Consider the following 13994-nt stretch of genomic DNA (forward strand, 5'->3'; position numbering starts at 1 on the left):
TATATATATATATATATATATATATGCATATATGTATATAATACATGACCCTTAGTAATTAATGGACGAAAGATGATGCTAATTAATCAGGTTAGGGTAGCTGATAACATCGAAAAGTAACTTCTAAGCGCGCGCTTTGTTGTCACAGTCAAACCGTAAATTGAAAAATTCAAGTACCAACTCTACTACTTCTTCTTTCGTTTTTTTTTGTTTTTTGGGTCCAACTTACTATTATATATATACATATATTTGCATATATGCATATAATACATGACACTAGAGCTAATTCAATAATTCATATACCAGTGAATAGTAATGCCGTATGGCGACTTGTTAAAGACGTGGACGACGAGAGTGTCACCCTCTTTAACGCCTATTGTCGGTCCAGGCAATCCTCCATTTACTGCCGTTATCTCTTGCTCACGACAGAGCTTCGTCGCCACAAAATTTTCAACCTGCACGCGAAAATATATACGTTACTAATTAAAGCATTAAGGAATTTAAAACTAGGTATATATAAAGGAAGTAAAATGTGCAAACCTTACAAACTATTAAGTTAATCAAAAATGAAACTATGTCATTAGAACCATTTTCGATTTACGTGTATTTTTTGTGAGAGAAAATACTATAGCGAACCAAGAACCATGATTCGAATCAATGAACGAATCTAGGTACCAAACGGACTCTATCGACAAAAGAAATACTTACATTGAAAGAATGCTCCACTATTGCAGCGAAGGATGTTGAGGAAGCTAAAAGAGCTATAGCGCACGCTAGCCAAATGGCAAATCTTGCCATAATATTGTTGAAAGTTGAGATTTTGATAATAAGGATAAATAAAAACAAAAGTGTGAAAGCTATATATGGATAAGAAAGTGTTGAGGAGAGATGTTTTTCTTATTAGACTGTTTTATTAATGTTTTGTGATATCTCAACACAAGCATATAATGTTCTATTTATAGTAGGGCAACAAGCAATTACGTAACGAAATAGATAATAGCTGGCTCAAATGGGTTTTGACAAAGGCCAAGCGCTATAGCTTTCGTTTTTGAATATTTTGCATGGTTTGGTTTACCATGGTATGCGGAAAATTCACTGTAATTCCCAAGTAAATATATGAATTTACTTACTTGGTCAATTAATAATATGAAATATGTCATTATCCACAACGTTTAATGAGTCTCGTATAAAAGTCAGAATATCTTTATTAATTGGTTTGTTATTTGAAGATGAAGCACAAGAGTTCGTTTTTGAATGGGATGTTTGGTCGACGGTTGCCCAAATTAACTTCTCTCTCGTGATGATAACGTTATTGACACGTTCTATTTACATTTGTAGCTGTATTTTATTAAGTCTTCATTATTTTGATGACAAGCTTTTCGTGTTCTGTTTTCTAGGAACCATAGAGCAAGTTGATTTCTCTAATTCCAGTGACATATTTGTTATTGTTATTATTTTATCGGAAATAGTAGGAAATAAGCCAATATGAAAAGCTTAAGAAAGTATATAGGCCAATTTTTAGTTATAAAAATTAATAGGCAATAACTTGTCAAGTTGTGGTTTATAACCAGATAAGTTATGGATAAACTTGTCAAGTTATGGTTCATAACCAGATAAGTTATGGACAAAATTTTCAAGTTATGGTTCATAACCAGATAAGTTATGAATATTAACTTGTCAAGTTATGGTTCATAACCAGATAAGTTATAGATGAAAACAGTAATTTGGCCTATTTATTAACTTATGTAAACTATTGGCATATTAATTTTAATTCATCTCAAGTCTTGACCTATTTCTCTCTTTCTCCCTTATTTTATCTCGTACACGTCGTTGTCATGCATTGGATGGTTAAAGAAATATGTCATTTATTCATTTATTATTATTATTCCATTTTCTCTAAAAGAGTAATAAAGAAAGATATTAGTACCCGTCATAAAGACTGTACTATAATAGGAAGGTATTGGTATTAACAGATCAAGCCCCCTAAACCATACATTTAACTACAACACTACGACCTTGTTTGGTAGAGGGGTTTGAATCCGGTTTAAAATAGTGTTTCTCTTAAAAAAATGTGTATTTAAAAAGTTATGCTGGAGTACTTTTTTCATAAAAATTTAAATTCTTGATCAAACCATCTGATTCATTCTCATGAACCAAACATGTCCTCATCAAATGAGTATTCTCATACTGCGAATGTGATTATAAGTAAGGCAAGTTTATGGTTAATTTTAGTGGTTGACATTAAAATTTGACGAAAGCATATTAGTGAAGTTTTAATAATCTACCCTAAAAACAACAGTCTCAGTATTTTTTTTTTTCGATCTAGCAATATTGTTTGTTACGCGCCAAGTTTTCTCAGTAATCCCAGACTGCAATATACGTCGTTAGAAGTTGATAACTGTCCCTAGGGATTTCTTATTTAAATAAATAAATAAATACAGTGCCTTAGCATTGAAGAAAAAATTTCTTCATAAAGATGATAGGTCAAAATTTTCTTCTTGTTGACAATTTTTTTCACACGCCAAACTTATGCCTTGAAAAGTCTGATATCTGCTACTGCCTAATTTAACCTGTTCAATAATCTACCTAATTATTGCCCTTTTCCATTGTACTTAGATATATAGCGCAAAAAAAAAAAAAAAAAACAAAAAAAACAAAAAGAAAAACAAAAACAAAACAAACCTTAGATTTTTTTTTTTTCCCCAATAATTTTCACATTTGTTATGTTAACTGGAAGATAGTTGTCCGGTACTCTTTTTTTTTTTTTTTTTTTTTTTTTATAAATAATTTGCAATTGATTCTTTGACGGATCAGTTTGAGATGATCAAGTTTTAGAATTTGTTGTGCATATAACCAGGCTAGGAAATTAACAAGATATACAAAGTTGATATATATGCATATATATATATATATATAATCACCAAACAAACATGCATACTTAATATTAAAAAAAAAACATGTAGACAAATGCAAGAAAACATCTGTAAGATATTAAAATTAATACACTTGTGAGAATGGTAGTTCATTAATTGTTCCGGAATTTCGCCTTCATTCATTTCCTTCGCTTTTTGGATTATCTTTTTTTTTTAAGGAACTTTTTGGATTATCTTCAGATTTATTAACTCGTGTTAATTTTATATTTATTTTTAATAAATTTTTTGAATTGAGGTTTGTTGTGTGATGATGTCTACCGAACTGAAAAGTATCAATGTAATTAGTTGGAATGTTCTAAATCCGTACAGTTAAGTCCTCTGCGAGAAAAAGTATCAACAAATTAACACGCTAAGAGAAACAACAATTTAGTACTTTCAAAAAAGAAAACTTTGACTCTATGGGCAGGATACAGGCGGTAATAAACTAACCCAAATATAAAAGAATCATTATCGTAAAAAAAAAAAAGAACGATTTCAACAAAAAAAAAAATTATCAAAAAAATTACCCAGATATAAATATTAATTAATATAGGCCAACGTAATTGGAATATTAAGAAGGCTTCAGTTGATCGATTAGAATTATGATTTAGAATTATTTTTTATTTATGTGTATTTTTTATGAAAAAAAATATTATAATAAGTCACGAATTATAATCCAAATTATGATACGAATCCTTCAACCAAACGTTTCATAACTTTAGATCAATTCGTAAACGACTTGTCCCTAACAATGATCTTCATATCCTTTTTTTTTTTTTTTTTTGGGATAATATCTTCATATCATTTTTCATGATGCAATGATAGTCTGTAGTCAACACGTACAAAAAAAATTTATATAAAACACAATAATAATAAAGAAAATTACATAAAGATGTCTAATCAATTACGAAAAGCGGAAACTACAAAATTGAGATCCGTCGAAATATATTCTTAGGTTTCTTCCGGGTCTTTCCTTTGAAAAGTAGGACGCCTGTTTATAAATATACTTGAAGAAATTAAAGAAACTTATATTTATATGATCATAACATTGCTGCTTAAGATTTATCCGATAATTTTAGAAGATACAAAGTAGTTAGTGAACTTAAGCCTCGTTTATTTCGCTGATTTAAGTTTAAAATTCAAATTTTATTATAGTAAAAAGCTTTCACAAATAATCATATCTAATTTTTTTTATTACAATAAAAAATTCTCATATAAAGTCACATCTCAACTTAAATTAAAAACTCGAGTCAACAAACTAGACGGGCTCCTATATAACTTGTTTAACTCGTCCTTTTCTTCTTTAAAATATGGTAATTATCCTTTAAATCCACACGCAACCAAGAGACCTACCCACCCTCGACTTTCTCTACTGCAGCGCTGGCAAAGTTAGTCCACCATAAGCAATCATTTTGTCAAAGTAAATATCTTCATTTGAAGTACCTTAATTCTGGTCAGAAATTAATTTTTACTTGTTCAAGACAAAAATGTTAACTTCTAATAAGCAATGACGTACTTAACTACTTATGTGAGAGGCGTAATGCGTCATTTTAATTCCACAAGAAATTAATGAATATTAAACCGTTAGTCTTTAAATAGTCTCAAATATTTAGATCTCTCGATCATCCTCATTTTAATTCGTTCGTATAAGACTCGAACTTGAGATCTCTCAATCATCTACGTAACTCGGTCAGTAATATGCTTCAAAAAAAAAAAAAAAAAACATGGTAGTATGCGTACTAGCTAGCTAACTACCATGCATTGTGGTTGAAATATTATTATATAAAATTTACGCTTATCAACTTGGTCCGTACAGCAGATAAATATACGTAAAAGTAATAAACAAAGTGAAGACCAAATAATGGAAAGAATATATTATATCTTTGAAGGTTTCAATTTGATCATGTGGATAAATAATGTTTGAATTTTTATATAGAAGACTGCTCGTCAAACAGGTTTTTTTTTTGGTAGAGATATTTGTTATACCACTAGCGACCCTTGCAGAGGACGCACGCATCGAACGGTTACTTGGTCAGCATTTTTCGTTCGTGAGGAGTAGAAAAATTGTAGTTGTTTACGTGTCTTTGTATAAGGTGCGATAAAAAAGTATATGTACTTTTTTTTGGATAAATAAATTTTTTGAATCATATTTAACATACCGTTATGTCGATGTAAAAAGTACCTCGAAATTTGCATTGAGATTGTTTCTTTTCTTTTTTTTTTTTTTTTGGAAAATTAACGACAATATAGTGCTATAATTCATTTGGTGTTTACCACAAAATACACAAGAGTACTGACAATGTAGCTTTCAAGAGAAATCCTAACCAAAATCTCAGTTCTAGTTTTATCATCACAAAAACATATTGACATTTTCAACATGTATTCAAATATAGCTTAGATTTTATTCCTGGTTGATTGCCTACGCAAATGCCAGTTTAAATTACAGACAATTTAGATTTTATATTTCAAACGAAAAAGGTTGAAAACTTTGAAGTCGGAAGCAACAAAAACTTACAAAAAATTCGATCTTACCGCCTTAAATTTTTAGGAAAATTTGTAATTCCATCAAAAAATTTTAGTTACTTTTAGTGACGACAATGTCCTCTGTTGATGGTGAATTTTCGTCAACAAAAACAAGCCGGGTTACCTCCAGGTTTCCTGTCAGATTACCGGCTTTAATTGAAATTATATGTAAAGGTTTTGTGCCGAAGGTGTTTGTGGTATTTTTTGTGTAGTGAGGAATATAAGAAAAAATACTTAAAGTAGGAAAACACACAAGGTTTATAGTGGTTTACTCTTATAAAATGAAGAGCTACATCCACTGTGGTTTTTTATTCCTTTTGAGATTGTTACAATTTACAAATTACTTTCTCGTTCTTTTTTCTCAAGAAAGATCAACCTCCTTTCCGTATGAGGTTTCTCTCCTTTTATAGCTGAGCTTCCTTCATTGGAGGAGTTTTCTCCTGTAGGCTGAACATGCACTCAAGTGGTCTGCCTTTCTAGGCCCAGCCCACTAATTACTTCTTGCACACTGTTCACTCAGCCAATTAGTCTCCCATTACGACTCTGTGCACAGCTGTAACCATTTTCTGTCCCCCGGAGGGGGGTTTTAAGGGTTTGCATTTAATGCCTATACTGCAGACATCCCTCATTACTGTATGCAGCTTGCCACGTCAGACTTTACCCCAAGGAGCATTCCCCTCGTCGCCAGTGTTTTTTAGCCCAATTGTTTTTCTTGGCGGTGGATTTTATGACGAGGGATTTCTATGTTGTAAGGTCAACGGTACGACCTGTCGACGCCAGATGAAATTGATGCCCTAAGTTGGGCTTCTTACTCGGGCGGCGACAGCTTCCCCATACCTCACAAGCCATTCTCTTAACGACGGAACGGAAGGGAGTCCCAGACGTTGAGGGTTGTTGCTTTGCGATGAAAGGTTAAGGCCACGTATCATATTGTCCTTCCTCCATGTGTCCTCCATATTTTCCCCCATAACATCCTCGTTAAAGAGTTGTCTAAAACGACCTAACTTTCAGCGGCGACATGTCATCGCTGAAAGTGTGCCAACTAGCGCGCATTTTTTGTGGACTTTTACCAGTTGGTGCGTAATACTTTTTCGTGACGACTAGTCGTCGCTAAAAAGTTGACTATTTCAACTCCCTTTTTAGCAATAACATGTCGTCCTAAAAATCCTTCCCAGTCGTCAATGAATGGAGATCAAGTGAAACAATGGGCTTTTAGCGACGACATGTTGTCACTGAATGTGATTTTTAGCAGTGAATTTTCATCGGAGGAGAGAAAGAGAGAGAGAGAGAGAGAGAGAGAGAGAGAGAGAGAGGGAGAACAGTTTATCGAGAAAAAAAGGATTATGATGGTTTTATAAAATCACTTTTAGCGATGAAATCATTCTTGTGGTCGCTGAAGGCTTATAAAATGATGTCATTTAGATAATATATTAAAATATTGTGAAATAATTATATTACGTTTACAAATCTTTAACAATGACACGTGTCGTTCTTAAAACTTCTGAAAATATCTTCAGAAGTCAAACTCCTGCATTTTTTAGCCGCTTAAATTTCAGATTAATTTTTGACGAAAAAGGTTTTAGCGATGACAAATGAAAGAATCTGACCCCTTTTGGCACGAAAAAACCAAATTTTCACTGCATCATTTTTATGGTCAACATTTAGCGACGATACATGTCAGTGTCGTCACCAAGTATTGTATCACGAGCATTTTATCCAGTTATGTGCCATGACTTTTAGCAACATGAGCCATCGTTAAAACTTTTTTGTACGCTCAAATTTTGCCTGCAAATAGAGTTGTCAAACGTGCCGTGCCGGGCCGGCACGGCACGCTTGACCCCAGGCCCATTACGGGCCTGGGCCGTGCCTGGCACGGCCCTGCACAGTGCAGGGCCGTGCCTGAGAAGAAAAACTCAAGCCCGGTCTAGGACCTTGGCCCTAGTCCATAAGGGCCAGGGCCGGGCCTGGGCCTAGGCCCTTCACGGGCCGGCCCCGGCCCTTGTATTTTTTTTAAAATTTAATTAAAAAAATATATCATATGCCCCAAAAGATGTGATTTTATTGAATTGGCGTAATAGGAGTACACATAAATGACTTACTCGTTAAAAACCTTGCTAAGTAAAACCCGTGGGGAGATCGGGACAAAACCTTAGCGAAGGAAAAAATAGTGCAGTAGCTAGGAATAGTAAATTACAAACCTAAGTGCTTCCAGAAGATTCTGTTATTTCTAAGTTAGAAAAATATTCTTGCATCGAATCATCAGTGTATTGTTGTTTTCGTCTTCTGGCATCTTCCTAGTCTTTAAGGCACATTAGTTCCTCCAAGATATCTGAATGCATTCTGCTTCTCTTCTTGTCAAGAATTCGGTTGCTTGCCTAAAAACTTGGTCCGATGCTACCGTTGACACTAGAGTTGTAAGAATGTCACGAGCTATTATGGACAGTGTTGGAAAACGATCGGTCTTGCTCTTCCACCACTGTAAGATGTCTAGTTTGTCTCATCGATTATGTGATTTTCTTTAAAATATTTGACTAGTCCTGTAGACGCTTGTGTTGAGGATGATCCTGCCATTTTCTCTTTCTTCTTCAAGAAACTCCACGACGATCCTTTAGGCCTCAAACTTTTAGTTGACGACAAAGTTCCTTATTCTTTTTGACCTGTGCTATATTTTGCTTCATACAAACTAAAAACTTTTTCAAACATTTTCGTAGCGTTAGTAATGCTTAGTTGCCGTAGTCATCAATGATTCAGTTCCATCTACTCTGCACCTAGGATCTAAAATGGTTGCCAATGCATATAACATGAGACAACCTGACCAATAACTTTTAAATTTATTTTCCATTAAGTTAACTATATTTCCAAAAAGTTATGTATCCCTATAATAAGAAAATGTTTCTGAAATATTAAATAGTTGATGTAAAGCTAAATGTGCAGTAGGATAATAAACTCCAGAAAGTAATTCAGTAGCATTGTAAAAAACTTCTAGAAATTTAAAAAAATACTCAGCAATCTGTCAATCAGGATCGAAAATTGAAATTTGATCGTTCTTACTGTTTACGTATGTCGTGATTAGCTATGAATACGGGAGTGCTGCCTTCAACATTAAATATGTTGAATTCCACCTATGTCTCACGTCAGTTGGAAACTTTCTTGGGCGCATCTGGTTATTCCTGCAATATTGTTTGAATTCTTGGAGCCGAGCTCCATAACTAGATATGAACAATAATGATTCTCTAATATTTGTAAGATTAGCTGAGATATGTTCAATTCATGCCTGAACTACTAAATTAATTATGTGACATGCGCACCGTTGATGAAAAATTTCCCCTCTAAATGCTAGTTTCAAACTACGTTTAAACAAATTAATTGCAGCTGTATTCGCTGACGCATTATCAAAAGTTATCTTCTATCCCATGAAACTCAAAAATTTCCATTATTGTATTAAAAATAGCTATTGTGTTATGAGGGTATGGACATAAACGAAAACCAATTATTCTTTTTTGTAAAACCCAATCGTCATCAACGTAGTACGCTGTGACACATAAATATCCAGTTTTATTACACCCCTCCCACAGATCAGAAGTGCAAGAGACAGTAGCATTAAAAGTCCTAAAATTATCAACAAGAGATTGTCTCATTGCATAAAAAACTTTCATGCAATCAGAACGAGTTGTGTTTCTACTTACCTGTTTAAATTGTGGCGTAAAATCCAATCGTCATCAACGTAGTACGCTGTGACACATAAATATCCAGTTTTATTACACCCCTCCCACAGATCAGAAGTGCAAGAGACAGTAGCATTAAAAGTCCTAAAATTATCAACAAGAGATTGTCTCATTGCATAAAAAACTTTCATGCAATCAGAACGAGTTGTGTTTCTACTTACCTGTTTAAATTGTGGGCAAAAGGCTGTCGAACGAGGCATCATCTGCAAAAGAAAGAGGTAATTCGGCATTAGCTAGAAATTTAGCTAGTGCCTCACGAGCACGTTGTGCATCGTATGTAAAATTTTGTAACCCCTGTGATGTGAGTGATAGTGTTTGTTGGCGGGAGTCCACACTCCCACCTTGGTGCAACGGTAGACATACTTTCCAATGTCTATCCAGATGACCAGTACCCCCACCCTTTTTATTAGAAAAGTGTTTTTTACAATATTTACATACCGCACGAATTTCCATTTCACTTGTTTTTGGATTTGGTCGGGGCTCCTCAGTGAAATGCTGCCATGCCAGAGAAGTTCACGGTCTTTTTCCTCTGTTGCGTTCTCCAGCTTCCTCGTTGTGTACTGAAGCAATATCCACCGGAGCATTTTCTGGTTCAGTGGGGGTGGGGTTGGGAGGCATCATTTCATCCTCATAAAATGGCTCATCACCAAGCTCAAGAAGAGCAGTGAAATCAGGAAAGTTTGGAGAAGCCATTTTTGGAAATTGATAGAACTTGATTGAACTTTGTAAATGAAAGAGCTAGAAAATGAATGAACGCGAGAGAAAAGCTTAGAATCAAAATCAAAGAGACAAGTTGAGAGATAGAATGAAAGTGATATGAGAAGTTGAGAGTGAATTGTTTTGTGAGATTTATGGTGGAATTAAGGGGCATTTATAAGGGATCTTGGGGGTGAATTTTCAGATTTTAGGCTTTTTAGCCGTTGGGCCCTTCACGGGCCAAATGGGTGGCACGTGACGGGCCTCCCGTTTGGCCCATCACGTGCCAAACGGGAGGCACATGACGGGCCAAACAGGAGGTCCGTCACGTGCCTCCCGTTTAGGCCCGCGAAGGGCCCCTGGACCAAATGAAATGGGCCATTTGATGGGCCGTTTCGCGGGCTTAGGCCGGGCCGAACAAGGGCCGAATCAGGGCTTGGGCCGGGCCGAACAAGGGCCTTGCCGTGGGCCTTCACGTGCTTGGGCCGCGGGCTGAGAAGCTGAGGCCCAGCCCTAGCCCATTACATGTGCCGTGCCGGCACGGCCCGTAACAGTAGCGAACCGGGCCGTGCCAAATCTGACACTATTATGGGCTAGGCCGGGCCGTCCATGGACAGCCCGGCCCATTTGACACCTCTACCTGCAGATGGTACAATTTATTGTGCACAGCCTTATCGTCGCTGAAAGTAGACCCCACTTTTAAATTTTCGATGCTTGTTAGATTTTATTCTCAAAAATAGTTGCCGCTATATCTCACATTTTAGCAACAACTGTTGTCGACGTTATAGGTGATTACTCGTCTATTTTATGTTTAGGAAATAAATTATTAAATAATTTAAATAAACAAAATCAAAATTCAACGCAAAAAGTGATTTTTCAATCTATTCCCAAAATGTTATACTTACTCCCACTTTGCCTTTAATCATTAAAATCTCTTAATTTTTTATCTAAACTTTGAATTAAACTCACTTAACCTCATGTTTTAGAGTTCTCATTGAAAACAAGTAGAATATACTAAAAAAGAGAAGCTGGACTCGTTTATTTCACCGATTCGAGTTTTCAATTTTAAGTTTCTATAGTAAAAAGCACTCAGAAAATATTACATCTAACTTTTTCTGCTACAGTGAAAAGCCATAAGAAAATGTCACATCCCAACTCAAATTGAAAATTCAAATCTACGAAGTGAACGAAGCCTATAAATAGATTTAATTGTAATCCCGCCGTAAATAACACAGTTATTGTTTAACCAAGATAAAACTTGAATTTTAACAAAAATAAAAGAAAAAAATAAAAAAGATTTGTATTTTAGATTAGCGTTATAAATTCAAAGTAAGACTAAAAATAAAAAAGATTTGTATTGTAGATTAGCGTTATAAATTCGAAGTAAGACTAAATCAAAGTTTGAAGTAATAACGTGAGAGTTTCTAAAGATTGTAGGACATAAATGAGAATGAGTGTAAAGTTTGGTGTTATCTCCTTTTTTTGTCGCTTTTGATTTCGTAAAATCATGCTTGAAGCCAGGGCATGCCCAGTGGGGGCTCCCCCACTCAAATTTTTTAGTTTTAAAAATCTTATATATGTAATTATATATCATATTAGATTGATACAAATTAGTACCTACTAAAATTAATCTTATAGCCCTTACTTCTAAAAACTCAATATTATATGCAATCTTATTTTGATTAAATTTTAAACGTAGTTATAAGCCCTCGTGTGATGTGAATCGGATGGTTCTCGCCGCTTGTAACGCCGTGTTCTGCAACACCATCTCCACCGTCGAATTGAACTTCAGCTTCTTCACCTTCGTCGATTTCGGCGCAAAAATCAGAGGCTCGACGTTGCTTAAGCTCGGGTTCGTGTAGTCAAATACAATTGGAGGGTTGTCGGGAAAATCAGTGGTGTAAACTCCGTCCACACGGCCATAACAATATGCCTCCAGCATAGACGCGTTCTGCGGGAAAACGAATGATTCATTGTTCATGCTAGCAGAGAATCTTTGCCCGTTCGGGCACGTGGCATTAATCTCTTCACACGGCTCCGTACTCAGTCCGACTGTTACGAACATGTGTTCGTCCACGACGAGCGGGACAGGGACCCACTGGGGTCCACCGGCGAGCCCTGTCAGGTTGGTGTAGAACTTGTGAGCCGTTGGGGTGTCAAGGAAATCAGGTAGGGTTGGCATCACGGAGTTGTTTGACTCGGAACCCTCGTAGGCGAAAATGCCCCTGGTGGTTGTGTTGTCAAATGGTATGACAGTCGGCAGAGGAACACTGATGTACGGACGCGCCGCCATGTAGTACGACCCGACCGGCTGGTCGGCTTTGATGAGGACGTCGACGGTCTGGCCTGGGGCGGTGACGATAACGTCGGTTTCATAGGGATCCGTGTAGCTGGCATCGATGGAAACAACAGTCATCGTGTGATTGGCAATCTTAAAGAAGAGTTGGTTATTGAGTGCAGCGTTGATGATCCTCAACATGTACGTCCTGCCTCGCTCCACTCTGATCTTGTACATATCTGATGATAACAAAATTTAAATTAATTTTAGGATAAGTATTCTGATCATAGAATTCATAAAAATTCAATCATTTTCATGTATTAGAGTTCTTTAATTAGAGGCTTATTAATTTGTAAGCAACTAAACTGAATCTATGCTATTCTTTATAATTAATGTGTATATATAATTAATATGCATATATGTATATAATACATGACACTAGAGCTGATTCGATAATTCATATACCAATGAATAGTAATGCCGTATGGCGACTTGTTAAAGACGTGGACGACAAGAGTGTCACCCTCTTTAACGCCTATTGTTGGTCCAGGCAATCCTCCATTTACTGCCGTTATATCTTGCTCGCGGCAGAGCTTCGTCGCCACAAAATTTTCAACCTGCACACGTAAATATATACGTTATTAATTAAAGCATTAAGGAACTTAAAACTAGGTATATATGAAGGAAGTAAAATGTGCAAACCTTACAAACTATTAAGTAAAAGAAATAATTACATTGAAAGAATGCTCCACTATTGCAGCGAAGGATATTGAGGAAGCTAAAAGAGCTAAAGCGCACGCTAGCCAAATGGCAAATCTTGCCATAATATTGTTGAAAGTTGAGATTTTGATAATAAGGATTAAAAAAAAGAGTGAAAGCTATATATGGATAAGAAAATGTTGAGGAGATATGTTTTTCTTAGTAGAATACTTTTATTAATGTTTTGTGATATCTTAACACAAGCATATAATGTTGTATTTATAGTAGGGCAACAAGCAGTAACGTAACGAAATAGATAATAGCTAGATCAAATGGGTGTTGACAAAGGCCAAGCGCTATAGCTTTCGTTTTGGAATATTTTGCATGGGTTGGTTTACCATGCTATGAGGAAAATTCACTGTAATTCCCAATTAAATATATGAATTTACTTACTTGGTTAATTAATAATAATATGCAACATTTCATTCTCCACAACGTTTAATGAGTCTCGTATAAAAGTCAGAATATTTTTATTAATTGGTTTGTTATTTGAAGATGAAGGACAAGAGTTCGTTTTTGAATGGGATGTTTGGACGACGGTTGCCCAAATTAACTTCTCTCTCATGATGATAACGTTATTGACATGTTCTATTTACATTTGTAGCTGTATTTTATTAAGTCTTCGTTATTTTGATGACAAGCTTTTCGTGTTCTGTTTTCTAGGAACCATAGCAAGTTGATTTCTCTAATTCCAGTTTTGTTATTGTTATTATTTTATCGTACACGTCGTCGTTGTCATGCATTGGATGGTTAAAGAAATATGTTGTCTTAGTTTGGTATTACTTTTTCCTTTCAAAATTAACTTCTGCTTATAGGAGAAGCTGATTTTAATGTTTGGTAAATCTTTTTAAAAGTGCTTTTTGAAGAATTTTTTAAGAATCTACAGCCAAAATCAGAAACAACCTAAAGACAACTTTAGCTTTTAGATTGTGCGGGAATCAACATAGTACAATTAATGAAACTTTCATAATAGCCATAATACCCCTAATGAAATTTAAAATTTACAATCTTCTCAATCTAAAATTCAAACTCGTAATATAATATAATATAATATAATAATATATAATAGTAATATTGTAACAAATGATGTCATAATTATAT

General features: G+C 35.1%; 2 protein-coding genes across 2 annotated transcripts; both read right to left on the bottom strand.

Annotated features, from left to right (window-relative positions):
• Positions 1–221: 221 nt before the first annotated feature.
• Positions 222–892, bottom strand: LOC21384587 (laccase-7). The gene is made up of 2 exons (XM_010106742.2): positions 709–892; positions 222–455 (listed from the first exon to the last, which is right to left on the bottom strand). The coding sequence occupies exons 1-2, from the start codon at positions 796–798 to the stop codon at positions 288–290; spliced, it is 258 nt and encodes an 85-aa protein (XP_010105044.1). The 5' UTR covers positions 799–892; the 3' UTR covers positions 222–287.
• A 10646-nt stretch (positions 893–11538) lies between these two features.
• Positions 11539–12721, bottom strand: LOC21384588 (laccase-7; the record flags this gene model as incomplete). The annotated part of the gene is given in 3 exon segments (XM_010106743.2): positions 11539–11594; positions 11597–12373; positions 12574–12721. Coding segments are annotated over 3 exon segments (981 nt in total), but the record flags the coding sequence as incomplete, so codon positions are not given.
• Between the last annotated feature and the right edge of the window lie 1273 nt (positions 12722–13994).

Source organism: Morus notabilis, unplaced genomic scaffold (genome assembly GCF_000414095.1).
Source record: "Morus notabilis unplaced genomic scaffold, ASM41409v2 Scaffold1694, whole genome shotgun sequence".
NCBI lineage: Eukaryota > Viridiplantae > Streptophyta > Magnoliopsida > Rosales > Moraceae > Morus > Morus notabilis.